Source organism: Stegostoma tigrinum, chromosome 23 (assembly GCF_030684315.1).
Source record: "Stegostoma tigrinum isolate sSteTig4 chromosome 23, sSteTig4.hap1, whole genome shotgun sequence".
NCBI lineage: Eukaryota > Metazoa > Chordata > Chondrichthyes > Orectolobiformes > Stegostomatidae > Stegostoma > Stegostoma tigrinum.
The window spans coordinates 45763864-45781777 of record NC_081376.1 but is presented as its reverse complement, the minus strand read 5'-3'; the positions used below and the strand labels follow the sequence as shown (position 1 = coordinate 45781777).

Here is a 17914-nt window from a genome sequence, read left to right as displayed (position 1 = left end):
AGCTGCAACAAGATCTCACGACTCTTAAACTCAATCCCCCTGTTAATGAAAGCCAAAACACCATATGCTTTCTTAACAACCCTGTCCACTTGGGTGGCCATTTTAAGGGATCTATGTATCTGCACACCAAGATCCCTCTGTTCCTCCACGCTGCCAAGAATCCTATCCTTAATCCTGTACTCAGCTTTCAAATTCGACCTTCCAAAATGCATCACCTCGCATTTATCCAGGTTGAACTCCATCTGCCACCTCTCAGCCCATCTCTGCATCCTGTCAATGTCCCGCTGCAGCCTACAACAGCCCTCTACACTGTCAACGACACCTCCGACCTTTGTGTCGTCTGCAAACTTGCTGACCCATCCTTCAATTCCCTCGTCCAAGTCATTAATAAAAATTACAAACAGTAGAGGCCCAAGGACAGAGCCCTGTGGAACCCCACTCACCACTGACTTCCAGGCAGAATATTTTCCTTCTACTACCACTCGCTGTCTTCTGTTGGCCAGCCAATTCTGTATCCAAGCAGCTAAGTTCCCCTGTATCCCATTCCTCCTGACCTTCTGAATGAGCCTTCCATGGGGAACCTTATCAAATGCCTTACTGAAGTCCATATACACCACATCCACAGCTTGACCCTCATCAACCTTACTAGTCACATCCTCAAAAAACTCGATAAGGTTTGTAAGGCATGACCTACCCCTCACAAAGCCGTGTTGACTGTATTTGATCAAGCCATGCTCTTCCAGATGGTCATAAATCTTATCCCTCAGAATCCTTTCTAACACCTTGCAGACGACAGACGTGAGACTTACCGGTCTATTCTCAATTTTATTACTCAATTCTTTTTACATCTAGCAATACACGCTCTAGTTATGGTCCAAACAAACTTTACAAATTTAGCATTATTTCCCTACTTTTGTACCTACAGGCTTTAAAAAATAAAGACTGCACATGCTTTACTAACTGTTCTTTCAAAAGACCGCGTCAACTTCAAAAATTTATTCACGTGAACCTCAAGATCCTCTTGTTTCTGCATACACTTCAGGACTGTATTTTCTATATTTTCTTTCAGCCAAAATGCATCAATTCGCATTAAAATTCTGTATTAAATTTCACCTGTCATATCTGTCCATTCTGCAAGTCTATTTTCTGCTGCAGTCAATTGGTATTATTCGCACACTCAACCAGACCTCTAAATTTGGATTTGTTAGGAAATTTTGCAACTTAACTTTGCATTCCAATGTCTACATCATTTATATACACGTATGTGAAAGACAGTAGGCCCTAGCACTGAGTCTAGGGGAACAAACTGTCAACCAGTCTCATGTCTGAAAAACAACTACTGCATTTTCCACAATTATGTTTTCAGTCCTTAAGCCAATCTTTTATCTACACTGACAATGACCCTCCTATTGCACAATAACATTAACAAGCCTTGTCAAAGAATTTCTTAAGATCACAAGAACAACAATAATTGCTTTCCCTTCATCAACTTTCTATATTACTTCAAAAACTAACTTAGTCAGTTATGTATCTCCTACTTTTTATAAATCTATACTAGTTCTCCTTAATTAACTCAAACATCTCTTAGTTGTTTTTGCTTCTTTTCTCCCCAAAATTATTGTTTCTAGAACCTCATGTAACATTGATGCTGCACTGATAGGTCTGCAGTTACGAGGAATCTCCTTGCCCTTACACAATCATGGTTGCATCACATTTGCTGCTCTACAGTTCTCTGGAATGTCCACAGTATTGAGAAAAGATTGGAAAATTATGGCAAGCACATTGACCAAATCCAATTCCATTGGCTTCAACGACCTGGAAGGCAAGCCTTTCAGACTAGGTAACTGATCCATTTCAGCAGAGTCAGTATTTCCAGTAAGTTGAAATTGAATTTTCATTCTATTCCTCAACTCCATTATACCAAATTCTACTGGTATTTTATCAACTTTCTTTTCCTTTGTAAATACTGATGCTAAGTACTTATTAATAAATCCACACTTTGCCCTCTGTTTCAAAGCATACATCACCCTCTTTGTCTCCTGTGGCAGTGTTTTACTTCATCCGACTTACTATTCATATTTGCTTGTTCGTTGAAGATGTTTGTGTTACCTTTCATGATAATTGCCATTGTCTTAACTTTTCTCTGGTCAGTTGTGTTTTCCTCATCACTTCAATTCTCAACTTAATTTATTTGGATGTGAGAGTTTGCTCGCTGAGCTGGAAGGTTCGTGTTCAGATGTTTCGTCACTTTTTTTAATTTGAAAAAATATACTTTATTCATAAGATGTACAAAACAAAACATATTTACACACCTACCCAGTCATGCAGGCCGCTCCGGGTTACCCAGGGGGTATGTACACCAACTAAAGGAAAAAAACAAACAAAGAAGAAAAAAAAACAAGCAAAGAAAATACCCCGGCAGTCGTCACCCCGCACAGTCCCAGTTGGCCCCCTGACCAGTTGGGGAAGGCGCCAGCTGGGCCCAGGTACCAGATAGGGCCCTTTTTACTATTCTGGATGAGGGGTTTCATACCGTGGTCTTTCCCCACCGCGCCTTGGCGGTGGCTGCCCCAAGCTTTAGCGCGTCTCTCAGCACGTAGACCTGGACCTTGGAGTGCGCCAGTCTGCAACACTCGGTCGGGGTCAGTTTTTTCAGCTGGCAGACCAGCAAGTTGCGGGCAGACCAAAGAGTGACTTTCACCGCATTGATGGTCCTCCAGGCGCAGTTGATGTTGGTCTCAGTGTGCGTCCCGGGAAACAGCCCGTAGAGCACGGAGTCCCGTGTCACGGAGCTACTCAGGACGAACCTCGACAAATACCACTGCATCCCCCCCAGACCTCCTGCGCATAGGCACACTCCAGAAGGAGGTGATCGACAGTCTCGTCCCCCCCGCAGCCACCTCGAGGGCAGCGTGCGGTGGCACAGAGATTCCGGGCATGCATAAAGGATCTCACTGGCAGAGCCCCTCTCACCGCCAGCCAAGCAATGTCCTTGTGCTTGTTCTGGCGATGAGGCATTCTGCCAAACGACTTTGGCAGTCTGCGTGGGGAACCACACGACGGGATCCACCCTCTCCTATTCCCGAAGGGTCTTGAGGATACTACGTGCTGACCACTGCCTGACTGCCTTGTGGTCAAAGGTGTTTCCTTTCAAAAATTTCTCCACGAAGGACAGGTGATACGGAACGGTCCAACTACTCGGAGCGTTCCGCGGCAACGAGGTCAGGCCCATCCTTTGCAACACCGGGGACAGGTAGAACCTCAGTATGTAGTGACACTTGGTGTTTGCGTACTGAGGATCTACGCACAGCTTGATGCAGCCGCACACAAAGGTAGCCGTGAGGGCGAGGGTGGCGTTCGGTACGCCCTTTCCCCCATTTTCCAGGTCTTTGTACATGGTGTCCCTGCGGACCCGGTCCATCCTCGACCCCCAAATGAAGTGGAAGATGGCCCAGGTGACCGCAGTGGCACAGGTCCAGGGAATAGGCCAGGCCTGCGCCACATACAACAGTACCGAAAGCCCCTCACACCTGACAACCAGGTTCTTACCCGCGATGAAGAGGGACCGGAGTGTCCACTTGCCCAGCTTCTGCTTCAATTTGGTGATACGCACCTCCCAAGTCTTAGTGCACGCCCCAGCTCCACCAAACCAAACACCCAGCACCTTCAGGTAGTCTGTCTTGACGGTGAAGGGGATGAAGGAGCGGTCGTCCTAGTTCCCGAAGAACATGACCTCGCTCTTACCCGTATTGACTTTGGCACCCGAGGCCAGTTCAAACTGGCCGCAGATGTCCAACAGTCTACTCACCGACCAACGATCGGTGCAGAAGACGGCGATGTCGTCCATGTACAGGGAGGTCTTGACCTGAAGGCCTCCGCTGCCTGGGATAGTAACGCCCTTCAGGCTCACGTCTTTCCTGATGGATGCGGCGAAGGGCTCCACACAGCACATGAGCAAGGCAGGAGAGAGTGGGCAGCTCTGCCTGACTCCAGATCTGACGGGAAAACTGTCCGATTCCCACCCATTGATCGAGACTGCGCTAACGATGTTGGCATAGAGCAGCCGGATCCAATTGCGGATGCCCTCCCAAACCCCAATTTGGAGAGGACGTCCCTCATGTAAGCACGAGAGACCCTGTCGAAGGCCTTCTCCTGGTCCAGGCTGACGAGGCAGGTGTCCACCCGCCTGTCCTGCACGTAGGCGATCGTATCCCTGATGAGCGCGAGGCTCTCAGCGATACTCCTGCCCGGCACAGCACAGGTTTGGTCAGGGTGAATCACCGACTCCAGGACAGACCTGACCCGGTTGGCTATGACCTTGGCCAGGATTTTGTAGTCCACGTTCAATAGTGAAATGGGACGCCAATTCTTAATTTCTTCCCTCTCCCCCTTCCTCTTGTAAATGAAGGTGATGATGCCCTTCCTCATGGACTTGCACATTTCCCCTGCCCGAAGCGCACTATCGTACACCTCCAGCAGGTCCTGGCCGACCAGGTCCCACAGAGCGGAATACAGCTCCACCGGTAAGTCGTCGCTCCCGGGAGTCCTATTCCTCTCCAAGGACTTGAGGGCTCTGGTCAGCTCGTCCAGGGATATCGGCTGGTCCAGCCACTCCCTCGTGCCGTCGTATAAGACCTCCGTGATAGACGACAGGAACGACTCGGAGGCCGTGCTGTTCGTGGGCTTCATGTCGTACAGTCCGGCATAGAAGGATCTGCTGATCCTCAAAATGTCAGGCTGAGACGACGTCACTGAGCCGTCGTCCTCCTTCAGCCGGCTAGGCACAGAGCTCTCTCTGTGCACCTTCTGAAAGAAGAAACGCGAGCACGTCTCGTCCTGCTCCACGGAGCGGACCCTGGACCGGAAGATTATCCTGGAGGCCTCCGCAGCGAAGAGCGAGGCTTGCTGGCCCCTCACCTTGTGGAGGTCCTCCGTGACATCGACCCCCATCAAATGCAGAAGGAGCAGGTTCTGCACCCTTTTCTGGAGTCGCGACAGCTTTCCCCGCCCTCTCTCTCGCCTTCCAAACACCCTTGAGGACAAAGAACCTCTTGATGTTCTCCTTCACCGTCTCCCACCAGTCACCCGGAGACTCAAAGAGGGGTTTCGCGGTTCTCCAACCGGCGTACTCCCTCTTAAGCTCCTCGACGTTCTCTGGGGTCAACAGAGTCGTGTTGAGCTTCCACGTCCCCTTGCTGGCCGGCTGGTCGTCCTGTAAGTGACAGTCGGCCAACAGGAGGCAGTGGTCAGAGAAGAACACCGGCAGACCTGACCGAGAACGCCTGTGACACAAACAGGAAGTCTATCCTTGAGCGAATAGACCCGTCTGGGCGCGACCAGGTGTATCTCTGCTATGCTCCGTCTGCAGGGGTGCTGAAGGCGTTGAGCAGCTTGGTGTCCTTCACTGTGCCCATCCGGAATCTGGACGTGACGTCCAGTTGACTCCCCCCACCCGCTGTCCCCACGCCGGATCTTCCATCTGCATCGATGATGCAGTTGAAGTCTCCGCCCAGGATGACCAGCCTGGACGTAGCCAGCAGGGGTGGAAGCCACTGCAGGACGGCCAACCGCTCACTCCGTACCGCTGGAGCGTACACGTTGATCAGCCTCAGGGGAGCGTTCCTGTAGGTGATGTCAGCCACTAGGAGGCACCCCCCCCACCACCTCCTGAACTTGAGAGATGGTGAAGTTGCGCCCTCGCAGCAGAATAGCCAGGCCCGAGGAGCGACAGTCGTTACCCCCCGACCAGATCAAAGGCCCACAGGTTCAGGCGACGGACCATTTCCTGTACCTGCCGAGGTGCGGTATCCCGCACTCCTGCAGAAACAGGAGGCCCGCCTTGATGGTGGTCAGGTAGGCCAACGTGGATACACATCTTGCAGTGGACTTGACACTGCGCACATTAATGCTCGCAACTCGTACCCCCATTGTGGGCAGTGACCGCAGTACCCTCCCCAAGTCCAAGGTCCAGCCCCTCCATCTGTCCCTTCATGCCCATTGCCCGGGCTAACTGCTGGACGCTCTCCAGGGTGAGGAAACCGTCCATGCTGCCTTCCGGGTGGCAACCCCCCGTCGGGGATACGGAGGCAGGAGGGTCCGGCTCTGGGTCAGGCTGGGGACACGCTGTTTCCTCCTTCCTGCCTGGAAGTTCCGGGGGGCCCTCCAGTGCCCCAGCGGCACGCGACTGGGTGTCGGAGGGAGCCTCAGGACGCTTCCCGTCACCTGGAAGTGTGGTGCTGCTTTCCTTCTCCCTGGAGATCTTTAATTTCTGCTTCGGGCAGGCCCTCTCCGAATCCCCCTCGTCAGAGGAGCTCTTATAGCCCCCCTGTAGCTGCCTCTTCCCGCCTGATGGTTGCGGTTCCTGGGCCCGCTGACGCACCTTCCTCCTCGCTTTCCGGACAGTCATCTACTCGCCTGGGTCGCCTGTCGCCACCTCCATCGACTCCGGTTTGTTGGGGCGAGGGGGGAGCGGAGCCTGCAGGAGCGCTGTGCTGGCCTCGGGCCCATCCTGCGGGGCTAGGCCCTCCTGCACGACCTGGCCCTCCTGCACATTAGTTGGGTCCTTGCAGGGCCCTGGTGCCTTCCTCTCCTCCGTGGGGGCTGGCCCCGCATTGCCCCTGCCGGCGACCTGGGCGTAGGTGGTCACCCGCCACGGGCATGCCCTATAGAGGTGGCCCGCTTCCCCGCAAAGGTTGCAGCTTTTCTCTTTGCAAGGTGTCCCTCCTCCCTGCAGTTCCTGCAGATGGTGGCTTTGCAGTCGGCCGCCACGTGACCTGATCTACCACAGGCATGGCAGACTTTAGGTTGCCCTGCGTAGGTCAATTAGCCCTTGCTCCCGCCAATCGCGAAGCTGGATGGTGGGTGTACAACGTTCCCGTCCGCACCCATCCTCAGTGTCACCTTGACCTGCCTCTTACTGGTCCAGATACCAAAGGGGTCCATGATGTCAGTTAGGTCCCCTCCACCTTCACGTACCTTCTGAGGAAGGTCAGGACATCAACTGCTGGCACATGCGGGTTGTACATGTGTACAGTCACCATACGGCTTCTCTGTGCCGGCATCACGAACAGCGGGACAGCGGTCAATACAGTGAGGGGGCCCTCACCTCCTTTCTCCTTGAAAACCTCCAGGAAGCGCTCGCAAAGCTTGGCACTCCTGAAGGTCACATCGTAAAACCCTCCTCCGGGGAAATCCTGCAGGCAGTAAATGTCCGCAGCAGCGAACCCGCAACAGTCCAACAGGACCCTCTTCACGAAGAAGGTGCGGTCCACAGGTGCACCTTCATCCACCTTCTTTACAGAAACACGGATGGTGTTCCGGACCCCCTGACCTGGAGCACGAGCACTTGCCGCAGCCATCGTTGCAGGTTGGCTGCTCTCCTGAACCAGTGTTAGGCCGAAGCCAGCATTACGATCCACTGGTTGCAAGGGTGCACAGCCAACCCGACGTCCTCCTTTCACCTCCAACACAGCACTCTCCTCCTCTCAGTCCACAAGAGAGGGGGTCTTTATTTTGTTCCAGATATAAGCTGGTTCACTGAGCTTGAAGGTTTGTTCCCAGATGTTTCGTCACCATTCTAGGTAACATTAACAGTGAGCCTCCGACGAATCACTGGTGTTATGTCCCGCTTTCTATTTATCTGTTTAGGTTTCCTTCAGTTGGTGATGTCATTTCCTGTTCTTTTTCTCAGAGGATGGTAGATTGGCTCCAAATCAATGTGTTTGTTGATGGAGTTCCGGTTGGAATGCCACGCTTCTAGGAATTCTCGTGCGTGTCTCTGTTTGGCTTGTCCTAGGATGGATGTGTTGTCCCAAAAAAGTGGTGTCCTTCCTCATCTGTATGTAAGGATACTAGTGATAGTTTCTCCCACCAGAATATCAGTGATAGTGGGTCATGTCTTTGTGTAGCTAGCTGATGTTCATGTATCCCTGGTGGCTGGCTTTCTGCCTGTTTGTCCAATGTAGTGTTTGTCACAGTTCTTGCAAGGTATTTTGTAGATGATGTTCATTTTGCTTGTTGTCTGTATAGGGTCTTTTAAGTTCATTAGCTGCTGTTTTAGTGTGTTAGTGGGTTTGTGGGCTACCATGATGCCAAGAGGTCCGAGTAGTCTGGCAGTCATTTCCGAAATTTCTCTGATGTAGGGGAGAGTGGTTATGGTTTCTGAGCCCGTTTTGTCTGTTTGTTTGGGTTTGTTGCTGAGGAATCGGCGGACTATGTTCATTGGGTACCCTTTTTTTGAATACGCTGTATAGGTGATTTTCTTCTGCTCTTCGTAGTTCCTCTGTGCTGCAGTGTGTGGTGGCTCGTTGAAATAATGTTCTAATGCAGCTTTGTTTGTGAGTGTTGGGATGGTTGCTTCTGTAGTTCAGTATTTGGTCCGGACCCTACGCATCTGATTTCCTTACATATTTGCTCCTCGAGCTCAATCACACTATTTGCTGTTCTACAGAACAGCCCTGGTAGCATGACCATATCCTTTATACTTTTTAAACACTAAACAAATGGATCTTTGACTCAGGATACCTGCTTTTTCCAACATTCCATTCTCCCCTCTCTATTTTTTCCAAACATTTTGTATTCTTGTACATTAAGATCCCAACCATTTTGTTTAAAGCCAGTCTCCATTATTTTCACAATATTAATTTTCACACAGCTACTTGTGCTTGTGACTCACCAAGCTTATTTTCTGTTTTATGAGCACTGCAAACTTGCCTTTGTATGTCTTGTAGCTCTTCTTGTTCTGTTCATATCTATATGGTGCTGTTTCCTTCACCACAATCTGACATGTTCACCCCAATAAGTCTCCTACTCCACATTTCCATTTGTATTTGTTGGTACTTCTGCCAACCCAGTTTAAATTCTCACAATCATTCTTGTCAACATTGCCAGTAGTACATTGGTAACACAGTGTGGAGCTGGAGGAACACAGCAGGCCAGGCAGCATCAAAGGAGCAGGCAAGATGATGTTTCGGGTCGAGACCCTTTTTTCTGAAGAAGGGTCCCAATGTGAAACATCGACTTTCTGGCTCCTCCGATGCTGCCTGGCCTGTTATGTTCCTCCAGCTCCACACTGTGTTGTCTCTGGCTCCAGCATCTGCAGTTCTGACTATCGCTAGTAATACACTGGTCCCAGTTCTGTGGTAATGCAACCATTCCTTTCAAATAGGTGCTCAAGCTAAAAATTGATTGGAGTACACCTAGAATCTGAAACCCTCTTAAGCACTATGCCTCAAATTACACAACGAACCTACTCATCTTCTTACTTCCCCTTTCATTAGTATTGTCCAGTCTATTTTTCATAACTTTAGTAGATCCAGATGAAGAGAGACAGCGCAAAAGTAATTTTGCATGGATTTTCAATTATTCCACCTGAGTTATATCAGATAATTTGGAGAATCCAAGCATAAATTTAACCCTTACAGCCTACTGAAGACGGAAGCAATTTATGAATCAATATTACCCTTCAGTATATTCACTAATCCTTCACTATGAATGCAAAAGGAGTAAACTAGTATGAGAAGTACTTGTTACTAACAGAATGAAGAACCAATCTGAAAGCTGGAGAAATAGGAGAATTTTAAAAATTATTTGGAAAGAGACACCACAAATAATAATGAGAAATGCCTCGAGAAAACAATTCCCACCAGATGCTTGAATGATTTATTTGTGGTCAGGAAATACACCTCTTTTTAATGGATGCCATCAAATTGTAACTGTGTGTAACATCCACAAGCTGCACTGCAGAAATTCACTAAGGCTCGTTAGCCAGCATCTTCCAAACCCATGACCACTACCGGCTGGAAGGTCAAGGCCAGTTAATACTTTGGAACACCGTAACCTGCAAATTGATCTTTAGGCCGAACTTGGAAATATATCACTATTCCTTCAATATAGCTGGGTCAAAATCCTGGAACTCATTGAGACTCTACCTACAGCTTTGGACTGCAGTCCACTACCTTCTCAAAACAGAACTAGAGATGGACAAAAAACACGAGCCCAGCCAACAACTACTACATCCCAAGACCGAATGAGAAAAGTTATCTTCATTGACTAAGCCAGTTTACTTAACTAGAAAATCTCTGGTGATGACTTCAAAGAATTTTTCACGACATAAACTGATTGCCTATCACATTACTGGTGCAGAGTTGGAGATCTTATTGATGTGAATTGTTTTAAAAAGTCAGTAGAAATAAGCTCTCTTTGTTGATAACAAATTCAGCTATTTTGATCAAATTGAGACAGCCATATTATAATACAGTATGTTAAGTATGACATCAATACATACAACGAATTAAATTAACAAAATTTGCTAAATTAAACCTTATTCCATTATCTACTGATGCACAAAATTTATTTTGATTTATAAAGAAACAATGGGTGATGTCTTATCAATGTCTTCAATTTGCAAATTGCTTAGTCTTAAATTGCCATCTCAGTATATATTCTCTAACAATGTGCAAACAATGACCAATTCTGACATGATTGGAATTTTCAACAATTTCCCTGTATGTGTACAATGACACTGTACGTTCACTTAGTCTTACTTCAATTTATTTTTCCTCAGCATTTCCCCAGGTGGTCTTGCGAGGGTAGAATCTTACCATATGTGAAATATTAAATCAATTCTATTTTAGGCGAAGAGAAGATTTCCAAACAAACTCCACAGAGGCTCTCCCAATCTCCTGCTGTAGATTTCATGGACTATAACTTCAGTGGATATCCTAAATGGCAAAGATCAAGTGATACCGTGTAGAAAAATAATCCTTCTTTCCCCTCCCCCCCGCCTACTTTTCCAGTTTTGGTTGCACATAATTTTCTTTCTTTCCTTGGTGAGGTGGCTGGGGGAGGTGGAACTCCACTTATTACTTTTTGTCACATCAAAGTGACTCATGATCAAGAACTCAGTAGCATGCACAGAAGTAAATTGATGGGATGTTGCAGTCCAATATCTGAAATTGTGGACAAGTCTAGTACATTCCAGTTCCTTGTTATTTAAGTTAGTTACCACTGTAATGTGTACTTGCTGGAGTTACAGTATCCAAGTTCTTTGGTAACGGAATATTCCACGTAGTCTCTTCATCCTCAAGTACAAAATCTGAAGTTCTGGGAAAAGATAGTTGAAAAGAAAAACACCATTAGATTAAATCTTTATCTTCACCATTTAGGAGGAAATTTGACTAAGCGTATCATCTGGCCATTTTAAAATGTTTCCAATTTTATTTTGTTTTATTGCACAAAGCTTCACTTGCAAGACTTATTTTTGTACAAATGGCACAATGATGAGCACAATTTTTAATTGTCTCCAATGAAAGTACAACACTTGCTTGTATGTTAATTTGGCAACCATACAAACTTAAGAAAATACATTTAAATAAGACAGGCAGCATTACTGGGAGTATTAGCAAAGGGAGGATGATTAGAAAGAAATTAGTGAAGGTGTGGATGGGCTACAGTTGAGATGCTGAGTAATGTGGTGAGCAATGACTTGCATTTATTAAGTAGGATCAGAAGAACTCCTGTATGTCCTGGTTTCATATTCAACAATTATATTTTAAAACCTACCTGCAGCGCAGCTGTGCAACAGCTCTTTTAAATGGCGAGTTAGTTATGATCGCATCTACACTTAATTGTTTGAAGGTTGCCATGATTAAACTGCTAGGTCAACCACTAAAAATACACAAAGTCAAAAGTCACATGACAGCAGGTTATCGTCCAAAGGTTTATGTGAAATCACAAGCTTTCGAGGCCAGTTCCTTCATCATTTGCAGCTCACTGCACCTGACGAAGGAGCAGCGCTCTGAATGCCTGTGATTTCAAATAAACCTACTGGATTATATCCTGGAGTTTTGTGACTCCTGACTTTGTCTACCCCACTCTAATTCCGGCACCTCCACATCATGGCAAGAAAATAATACATTAAGTCCTTGCTTTAAAGCGCCGCACTCAGTGCCATTCTACTTGAACACATTTTGTTTTTAAGGCATGTTTCTTCAAATTACTTCAGTGCTTTCAGCTTAATCTTTTTTTTAACCTTCCCTGATCTCAGTCTTGCTCCTGGAGTCTATCCTCCTCCATAGCCCCACTTGTTTCCTCTATCGGCTTTACTTTTGCCTGGCATTGTCTCTCTTTGCTCTTGCCCCAGCCTTGCCTATCAACTAGACTCCAACCTGGCCACGTTTCCTCCCTCCTGGTCTTGCCTCCCTATGCCCATACCTGGGCCACAAATTCTTCTATCTTAACTTAGGCTGCTAACTTCACTACTGAAGCCGTTCACTTCAACTGACTGTGGCTCTGAACTTGTACTGAAGGGATCCATCTAATGGCAGAAGTTGATCAGTGCAGAGACTCTGCAGCTCCTTGCACTGACTAACCTCTCTTTCGATGGAGTGTGGTCAATCTAAATAAAACAATCTTCAATGCAAGGTGGTGATGGTGAGGTAGGGCACCAAATCGGTATGCTGGAACCTATAGCAGCAGGTGGTGATGGTGAGGAGGGCAGCTGGAGGGGTAGGATGGCTCCACTCAGGAGGAAGGTGTGTCACAGAAGAGGGCTCAGGGGGAGAAGGATCTGACAAAAAAGGTCCTCAACACAATGTGAACCACAGGCTGAATTCCATGTAACTATACTGGACTCAATCTTATCAGAGTGGCTAAGTGTCATTTTTGGCTACTTTCACAGAAAGTTTCACTCTGTCATACCTGGTAAGTTTTCTCAAACTATCACACCAAATTTGCCTCATTTAAACCCTAATAATGTTAAATTCATTCTGTTCTCCCATTCATTACATGCAAAAGTTCTTGCTACAGTCAGAATCACGATCTTAAGGAGGGATTGCAGCTTGTGGTGGACACCGTCAGCACCACGCCCCGTCTGGTTACCTGCTCCATGCCTCTTTTGAACTCACACTACTCCAACAGCCTATTTCCATCCAACTCACTGAATTTTGCTTACAACAATCCTCCTGATCCCAAGCATTACACTTTAAATGAAGCTCACCCTGCTCCTCTATGCTCCCCCTGTGGAGGTTAGAATGATGGCTACTGCCACCTCCCCTCAGTGTACTGTACTACCTGATGCTGTTACATAAACTCAATATACCTAACTACATCACCATCCTTATCCCCAAGTCTGCAAATACCTCAGTTTTGTATCACTCAGGCTTGAACTGTAGACGTTTCAGGATGAGCTTGCCAATTGGATACATAATTGGCTCAAGGGCAGGAGATAAAGTGGTGGTGGAGGGTTGCTGTTTGGACTGTAAGCCTGTCACCAGCTGTGTTCGACAGGGATCAGTTCTGGGTCTTCCTTTGTTTGTCATTTATATAAATGATAGGGATGAGAATAAAGAAGGCATAATTAGTAACTTTGTGCATGCAGTGAAGGAGGTTTTCTAAGACTACAAAGGGATCTTGATTAAAATCGGTCAATGGGCCGAAAAATGGGAGATGAGGTTCAATCTGAATAAATGTGAGGCTTTACATTTTGACACAACAAACAAGGGTCGGGCATTCACAGTTAATGGCAGCGTTTTGGTTAAGTTTATAGAACAGAGGGTTCAGGTATGAGACTATGAGGACAGATGTCCTGATTGTGTAAGTGTCCCAAGGGGCTGACTGATCATGGCAAAACCCTTGGATTGTGTTGTGGTTTATGCCCGGTGACTGACAATGCCAGGGCCCCCTGACCAACAATAATTCCTCTTTGACTGGGCTCAGGACTAATCGTCACTATGCTGACATGTCTATGGTTCAGGTACATAATTCTTCGAAACTTCCATTACATATAGACAGGGTAGTTAAAAAGTCATTTGGCACTCTTGCCTTAATTGCTCAGTCCTTTGAGTTTAGGAGTTGGGAAGTCATATTGAGGATGTAAAGGACAATGGTGAGGCCTTTTCTGGAATATTGTGTCCAGTTCCTGTCACCCAGTTACAAGAAGGACATTATTAAGCTGGAGAGGGTTCAGAAGAGATTTACCAGGAATGGAAGGTTTGAATTATAAAGAAAAGCTGGATAAACCAGGGCTTTTTTTTTTAAACTGGAGCATAGGAGGTTGAGAGGCAACCTTAAACTAGTTTATAAAATAATGAGGGGTATAGATAAAGTTTACGGTAGTTGTCTTTTCCCTAGGATGGAGAATTTCAAGACGAGTAGGCACATTTTTAAAGGGGAGGAAAAAGATTTAAAAATGATATGAATGGCAATTTTTTTACTCGGAGGGTGGTTTGCATGTGGAATGAACTTCCTGAGGAAGTAGTGGATGTGGTACAACTGCAATGTTTAAAAGACATTTGGTTAAATACATGAATAGGAAATATTTGGACAGATTATGGGCCAGAAGCAGGCAAATGGGAGTAGTTTAGTTTGGGATTATTTTTGGCAATGGGCTGATTGGACTGAAGGGTCTGTTTCCATGCTGTATGTCTCTATGGCATCCTTCACCTTTTTTGGCAGTGACTTTCTTGCTACTTCTATAGGTCACCTCTTGAACCCTTCCGAAAGATGGACAGATGGATAGACACCCATGACTGTATCCACCCCAGATCTCTGACTTCAATATGCATCCCTATAAATGATAGTCCCGACCCCTGACCACTTTGTTTGTAGCTCCCCAAATGATGATATGTAATTCCCCCCTCTGTCTCTGCTAGCCCTACAGGACTGGCCACCGAACATCTCAGAGACTATGAGGACAGACGTCCTGATTGTGCAAGTGCCCCAAGCGGCTGACTGATCATGGCAAAACCCTTGGACTGTGTTGTGATTTATGCCTGTGACTGACAGAACCAGGGCCCCTGACCAACAATAATTCCTCCTTGACTAGACTCAGGACTAATCGTCACTATTCTGACATGTTTATTTGGATGAATGAATGTACAGTGCGTTTGATACGCAAACACATGGCTCATGTTGTAGGCGTTACAGTGATCCATGGCATGCTGTACAGCAAGATTTGTGCCCCCTCTCCTGGCTCCCAAACTCTGACAGATTCTTCTAACAAGCATAGCAAGCAGCTTATGTGATTCTGTACTAAACAGCTGCTAAATACAGAAGCTGAAATGCCAACGCGTTAACACATATGGCATGGCAAGGCAATGCAAGGAAGGGATGAACATGCATGTAGGCACTAAGTAAGTGAGCGTGAAGTAAGTGAGCTAAAGAGAGCAAGCGAGCAGTCTTTTTCAATCTTTGAGCTGTAAGCCAGCATGCAAAGTGTCTCTGTTGTAGCCTTTTAATGCTAGCTGCTGTCGCAACTTACAATGCCAGTCTGTGCTTCCTGAGTGGCCTGCAAGTTTTTAAGAGAATTGAATAAACTTTATTGTCACATGTACTCACATTAGTACAGTGAAAAGTTCACAAGTTGCCACTTATGGCACCATGTGCCAGATTGATCGTTCTGGGTTGACAGATGCCAATATCTGTGGATCAGAGGTGCATGCGTCCAATGCCCATACACTGTGCCCCAAGCTGCAGACTGATCAAGTGCAACACAGAGGTCATTTGTAGGCTGAATCCAGCAGATATGTGCTCTGGTTTCCATGTTGAGCTTTTGCCATATTCAGCTCGCTTGGTGAGTTTGGCAACAGAAGAAGGTTAATATTAATGAAGTAATTTGGATTGTCAACAAGGCATTTAGCCAGCACTAAATTCCCCTTCAACCACTGCTGAGTGAGAAAGTATAAAAGATGGGGCAAGTTGCTCCTGGCATAGAAATTAGCCTCGCTTGACATCTCACTTGATTCTGTCACAAATCTCACCACAGGTTATATCACGGAGACACGTATGAGATTCCAACCTAAGTATATAATTTCATTGTTTTAAAAATCAGAATACAATCAAAATTGGAATTAAACTATGATGTTGCATACAGAGTTTTCAAAATAAAATATTCTGCAGTAGCTTACATATAGAATCAGCGCTACAGTGTTCAAAACATAGCATAATTTTCATTTTTACCTCTAGATGATTATTCTACATGCAGGTCCTTGGAGTCAACTGGATTCTATACATTTCCAAGAAAGGAACAGCACATAGAAGGCAATAATACTATTTTTCGTGAAGAAAAATTCACCAAAAGTTACAAACTGAAAATGCTCAAAACCACCACCACAATATGCACTACTGAGTATACTGCATACACTTTGAAGGAAACACCAGTTGCTGTTCTACAGCAAGATTAAAAACAAAATCATCTATAAACTGCCGTGACACATCAGTTGACAGATACTGCCTAAATATTTCCAATTCCACACATAGACAATGTTTCAAGACTTAATAGCAATTGATTCATTTAAGTGTTGGGGCTAGGTAATCACTATCATACTGATGAAACAGACATGACAATATTGCATCCCTTTATATAATTTGGTCAGATGCAAGTTGGTTTTCTAGCTAAACAGGTCATCATAAAGCTTAGACATCAGTGAGTTAGCTATAGTTCCAAAGTTTGTTGCTCAGACATTCACTTGGTTTTCTGAAAGGAACACAAATGCTGCAAAGGACAACATCTAAATCATCGGTGGCTGATGTACCACTTCGTTCAAAATGATTTCTTATGAGGCTTTAGTTAGAGACTACCACCCAGCAGAAAAGTTGTCTTTGAACTGCGAATAAATACGCAAGAACACGATTTATTGATTGAATTCTGATTTGTTTGATAATGTTGCAAATTATACTGGTATATATAATTCCTTATTTTGGAAGATTTTGAAGGTTATCACTTCTTTTTGAAGAGTAGTGATTTATGTAGATGATTGAATACTCTGCCAGCCTAGTCTCATCAACAGTAATAAGAATAGCTAGGCTTTTTCCGTAGATATTGGTATTAACACTGGGTAGAATTACATCAGAAAAAATTAGTTCATATAACTGCTCAAAATTCATTGCTAAATAATGTAAAATTGGCCATGCTTTAATGTATACAGAGGGAATTTGTTCATCCTTTATATCATTTCTGAATTAAATGCGATGATATTCAGCAATACAGATTTTACTACTGTTGCACTTAGCAAATGAACTAAAATAAAATCCAACACAGTCTGTATCCCCAACAACAGGTTGCACTGATGGTGCCTTTAATATAATAAACATTTTAAATGTTATGGTCCCAAATCTCAACAACATGTCCTGTTGATCATTTGCTGCTAGCAGCAGGCTGCTCATGCTCAACCACCAAAATCATACTAGCAAGCTCAAAATATCCATCATTAGATAGGATTCTGTTACTGGAAATCATTTAAAAAAGAATCCAGACTGTGCTAGGAATTACACCAGAAATCAATATATCATCAGCTACAGCATGATGCACTTATGCATGCTAGATGCTGTATTTTTAAATTAGGCAAAAGGAATTTGGGCATATATTGCATGTACTTAAAAAAGATGGATCATGGAGACAGCCAAACTCTGCCACATCATCATGACGATGCTTTGACTGATTAGAATCTAGCTGCTTGATCTGTGAATTAAGATTGACAGTTTACTGTTCTTGCTGCATCTCCATGTCAATTATGACCCAACAGATCTACCACTCTTCACATTCTGCGTAGGTTATGCATTTATTCAAGCCTGTTTCTTACATTCTAGTTTTGAGCAGTGCAAGACAGAAAGCTTCAACTTTTAATCTTCTCAAGCATTTAAATATCCAACAGTATTTCAGGAACTGACTCTCTCATATAATCTCTCTCACAGATATACCAGTTAGTGAGATAGAACAGCGACAGGAAGAAGTTCCGGGTATTTTTCCAGGTATGTGTGGTGACTAGAACGATGGCTAAACAAAGTCCTATCAGCACAGGTCAAAGTACTGTCACAAGCAGGTGTAACAAGGGCCACAAGATCATTTCAGAATGAGAATAATACAGAAAAAGTTATTGCATATTAATGCAGATCCGGAGTTTAAGTTAATACAATC

The 17914-nt window shown here is 45.4% G+C and overlaps 1 protein-coding gene across 4 annotated transcripts in view; it reads right to left on the bottom strand.

The window, feature by feature from the left end:
• The window catches only part of LOC125462501 (activating transcription factor 7-interacting protein 1-like), a 90164-nt gene that overhangs the window by 28801 nt on the left and 43449 nt on the right, over window positions 1–17914 (bottom strand). For all 4 annotated transcript variants that reach the window (XM_048552606.1, XM_048552603.1, XM_048552604.1 and 1 more), the window contains one exon: window positions 11006–11103. In XM_048552606.1, coding sequence (XP_048408563.1) covers window positions 11006–11103 — 98 coding nt within the window. The remainder of the gene's footprint in view (window positions 1–11005; window positions 11104–17914) is intronic.